Genomic DNA, 4932 nt, shown 5'->3' with positions numbered 1-4932 from the left:
CCAGAAAAAAGTTGTTTTGAATTAGCCCCATCATTTTTTGTTCATGGGCGTGCCTTCAAATATATGTTACATGTTTTCAAGTCTTTTGGCCCCTAAAATGGAGTAAATTTAGCCTCGCAAAACTTCTTAATTAGACTTGCTTTTTGGTTCATTTACACTTGATTTAATATGCTAGTACTATATGCTAGACAATACATTTCATAATATATAAGAAAACTTACTGAATTCAAGAACTGTGACAATGGACACTGTAACAGCCATCAAGTAACGTCCGTCACACAGAGTTACGTAACATATTTTCATCAGGTTTTGGGTTTGACAGTTAACTGCTATTTAGAGTTTTCTGTGACCATCTTGAGTTAATTTTTAGGGGAGAAATACCCTATGTATAGCACCAAGTTTTCAAACAATTTGCAAATAAAGTTACTTAGTATTTACCTATGTCCATTTTATGTAACGTCCGTCACACATATGTTTCTGATTACCTTCAAGCTGTATGTCAAGCTAAGAATATTTCCTCTTGGCCCGAGAATGCTAGTAGCATAAGCAAGCCTATAACACAGTATCAAGTGCCGAGAGGTAATACTCTGGTAATAAGGGCAAGTGAAATAACATCCAACCCCTCTGAGTGCAACGTCCATCACCGTGGCATTGCACTTTTAAGATGCGAGAAAAAAAAAAAATGAGAGAGAGAGAGAGAGAGAGAGAGAGAGAGAGAGAGAGAGAAAGAGAGAGAGAGAGAGAGAGAAAGAGAGAGAGAGAGAGAAAGAAAACCGTAAAAAGAAGAATGAGTGAGTTACTGTTCATTATACAGCAGGTATTGACGATTGGCGCAATTGATTTTAATCATTCTTGTTATGATCATCATCACCTTTACTATTTCTACGACTACTGCTGCTGTTGTTACAATAACAACTGCTATTACTATCACTACGACTGCTGTCAATGTATGAATAAACTCTTATTATCATTATCGACATCATTATCGTAACACTGCTATCGTACCTATTATCAAAACTGGCATTACCAATTTATTTTGTTTTAATATTATCATCATTTCATCACAGTTGACACTTGATGCGGTGTTTTCAGTATCATAAGTATATCAATAGTGTAAATAAAAATCACCATTTTATACTGATCATCTCTTAGTACTAATATCATTAATGCTTTTTCTCTCCTTGCCACCATCACCAAACAGAGAATAACAGGACCTCAAACACAAACAACACTCGTGATAAACCTTTACTCTTGTACATCGCTAACAACGTGTCACTAACAAGCTCCATTACACCGAACACAACACTCAGGTGGCTTCGTTCAGCAAAACTCCCAGTCCGTGTGTTCGGGATGCCGGCACGCTTTCGGACACGCGAATCGCACCTGGAAGCCCTCCGGATGTTTACTGTAGCTGAAGGCGAGAGTGAAAGAGAAACGAACGCGTGGTAATGATTAAAAACATGATGATAAAGAAATGAACAGTAATTAGACTGAACCTAACACATCACACTTATTCCTTATTTATAACTAATTTATTTAACTAATATAGCTGGGGGCGAGAGTGAGAGAAACGAACGCATGATAACGATTAAAAACATAACGAAGAAGAAATTAACACTAATTGGAACCTAACATATCACATACTCCTTTTTTACCTAATTTATTTATTTACTTATCTATAACTGATTTATTTGCTTATTTATGACTGATTTATTTGCTTATTTATAACTGATTTATTTACTTATCTTTAATTTATTTATAATCCTTTAATATGCAATTAAATTCTTTATTTATTTACTTCTCTATATAAATAGTTCATATTCATTTCCATAATCAATTCTATTTTATATTTATTTATATTGTTCATCAATTCTATTTTATATTCATTTAAATAATTCATATATCTTTTTATATCAATTTCTAGAGTTATTTACAACTTATTTACCCAATTTACTCCTTATTTACCCAAGTTGCCACATACACTTACTCCTTATTCCCGACAAAGGACCTCTCGACTCGCTGTGTCGGAAACGGAGTGAAACCTTCAGGAAATTTTTCACAGCAGAAGCTACTGTGGGAAACGAGGTCAGTCTTAAAGGCTGACCAGAGCACTTTCTGTAAAGGGAAACGAGGTCAGTTAGAAGCTCTTAAACGTTTTAAACATCTTAATTAAACGTTTTAGATACGTTGAACGTATTAAACATCTTAATTAAACGTTTTAGATATGTTAAACGTTTTAAACACCTTAATTAAACGTTTTAGACATGTTAAACGTTTTAAACATCTTAATTAAACGTTTTAGATATGTTGAACGTTTTAAACATCTCAATTAAACGTTTTAGATATGTTAAACGTTTTAAACATCTTAATTAAACGTTTTAGATATGTTGAACGTTTTAAACACCTTAATTAAACGTTTTAGATATGTTAAACGTTTTAAACACCTTAATTAAACGTTTTAGTTATGTTAAACGTTTTAAACATCTTAATTCAACGTTTTAGATATGTTAAACGTTTTAAACACCTTAATTAAACGTTTTGGATATGTTAAACGTTTTAAACATCTTAATTCAACGTTTTAGATATGTTAAACGTTTTAAACATCTTAATTCAACGTTTTAGATATGTTAAACGTTTTAAACATCTTAATTAAACGTTTTAGATATGTTAAACGTTTTAAACATCTTAATTAAACGTTTTAGTTATGTTAAACGTTTTAAACATCTTAATTCAACGTTTTAGATATGTTAAACGTTTTAAACACCTTAATTAAACGTTTTAGATATGTTAAACGTTTTAAACACCTTAAATAAACGTTTTAGATACGTTAAACGTTTTAAACACCTTAAATAAACGTTTTAGATACGTTAAACGTTTTAAACATCTTAATTAAACGTTTTAGATATGTTGAACGTTTTAAACATCTTAATTAAACGTTTTAGATATGTTAAACGTTTTAAACACCTTAATTAAACGTTTTAGATATGTTAAACGTTTTAAAAACCTTAATTAAACGTTTTAGATATGTTAAACGTTTTAAAAACCTTAATTAAAAGTTTTAGATATGTTAAACGTTTTAAAAACCTTAATTAAACGTTTTAGATATGTTAAACGTTTTAAAAACCTTAATTAAACGTTTTAGATATGTTAAACGTTTTAAAAACCTTAATTAAACGTTTTAGATATGTTAAACGTTTTAAAAACCTTAATTAAACGTTTTAGATATGTTAAACGTTTTAAACAACTTAATTAAACGTTTTAGATATGTTAAACTTTTTAAACACCTAAATTAAACGTTTTAGATATGTTAAACGTTTTAAACAACTTAATTAAACGTTTTAGATATATTAAACGTATTAAACATCTTAATTCCACATGGTATTAGCTGCTTTGCTTGGCTGTCGTCACGGCTGATAATTTTAAGGGATCAGTCAGTCGATTTTTTTTATGTTGAGTGTTAATGAAAGGGATTGTGTGAGGTTTACATATCGGTTAAATATTTTAATATAAATATGTTCAAGAATGTGTTTTGTTTATGTTACTGTGTTTTTTTTTTTTTAAACTATTGTTGTAAACAAGTTTGAAGGAGGGTTCTCAACTATTGTTTTAACTATTTTAAGAGCTATTTACAAGCCTCTTCAGAATTAATTAATTAATAAAAACATTTTTTTTCTAATTTACATATTTGTATTATCGATGCTTGTAAAAAGAATATCAAAAGTTTTTTTTTCATAAAAGAATAATTGAATCATTTGAATTAATCATGAAAGTAATGAAATAGTTAAAATATATAATTTCTGAAAGTATTCGAATAAGCAGAAATATAATTTAAAGAATGCCATCTTAGCAAAAATAAAATCCAAACAAAGGAGATAATTTGATTAAGGATGAAAATATAATCATGAATATCACATCTTTAAAGAATATTAAGTAATAACAAAGTGAATCTAAGAAAACTTATGACAAAAAAGGATAAAGAACAATAATAGTAAAATTAATGATAATAACAATTATGATAAAGCATAACAAAGTAATAATGATGATAAAGATATAATAAATAGAACTAAAATAGAACTAAAAATAATTTCTAACTCACGCCCAAGATGCCCTGGTCGTTATCATCCTTATGGAACCCTGATCCCTGCTGTATGATGCTGTTTCTGACGGAGGCGAAGAAGTCCCTGCCGGAGGAGGAGAGGGCTTCGGTGCCTCCTCCTCCTCCTCCTTCTGTATTTTCTTTGCCATTCTTTTCTTGCCCTTCCTTTCCCTTTCCATCTTCTCTTTTCTCTCCTTTAATACTGCCTTCCTTCCCACCCCGTCCTTCTTCCTCTCCTCCTGCTTCTCTCCCTCCTTCCTTTTCTCCTCCTCCTCCTCCTCGCTTCCTATCCGCAACATCCATCCTCATGCCCCACATGCCCCCCATCACGTGGGCGCAGTGGTTATGGTGGTCCCTCATGACGTGGAAGGAGCGGTTCGTCCTCAGCCACTCCCGGACGGCGGCTGTCTCGCGCTCCAGGATCTGTGCGCAAGGAGGGGCTTGTTTAGTTTTCTTTTGTTTATTTGTTTTGTTTTCTCTTTTTATGGTAGCTGTGTTGCTGGTGGTGGTGGTCCTGTTGCTGTTTTGTTTGTTTTTTGTGTTTTATTATTATCATAATTTCTCTTATAGCTATTATCATTATCATTATTATTATTATTATTATTATCATCATCACTATCATTATTATTGCTATATCACTATCTTTATCATCATCATTACCCTCAGTATTACCATTATCATCACATACTCTATTATCATCACTGCCACCACCACCACCATCACCACAAACCCCACCTCCACATCACCCTGAACCCATCCACATCACCCTCAACCCAACCACATCACCTTGGCATCCGTATCTCTGGACAAAACCACATCCACATTCGGATCTCCAA

At 31.9% G+C, this 4932-nt stretch overlaps 1 protein-coding gene across 1 annotated transcript in view; it reads right to left on the bottom strand.

Moving 5' to 3' along the window:
- Positions 1–1231: 1231 nt before the first annotated feature.
- LOC113828023 (uncharacterized) overlaps positions 1232–4932 on the bottom strand; it is a 9735-nt gene continuing 6034 nt past the window's right edge. Inside the window, exons 4-7 of the mRNA XM_027380964.2 lie at positions 4883–4932; positions 4097–4519; positions 1988–2115; positions 1232–1411 (exon numbers count right to left, since the gene is read on the bottom strand). The exon at positions 4883–4932 is cut by the window's right edge and continues 178 nt beyond it. Of these exons, the coding sequence (XP_027236765.2) occupies positions 1321–1411; positions 1988–2115; positions 4097–4519; positions 4883–4932 (692 nt within the window). The 3' untranslated portion in view covers positions 1232–1320. The remainder of the gene's footprint in view (positions 1412–1987; positions 2116–4096; positions 4520–4882) is intronic.

The sequence above is a fragment of the Penaeus vannamei genome, chromosome 3, assembly GCF_042767895.1.
Source record: "Penaeus vannamei isolate JL-2024 chromosome 3, ASM4276789v1, whole genome shotgun sequence".
NCBI lineage: Eukaryota > Metazoa > Arthropoda > Malacostraca > Decapoda > Penaeidae > Penaeus > Penaeus vannamei.
Note: the sequence above shows the minus strand (reverse complement) of the source record. Positions and strands in the feature narration are given on the sequence as shown.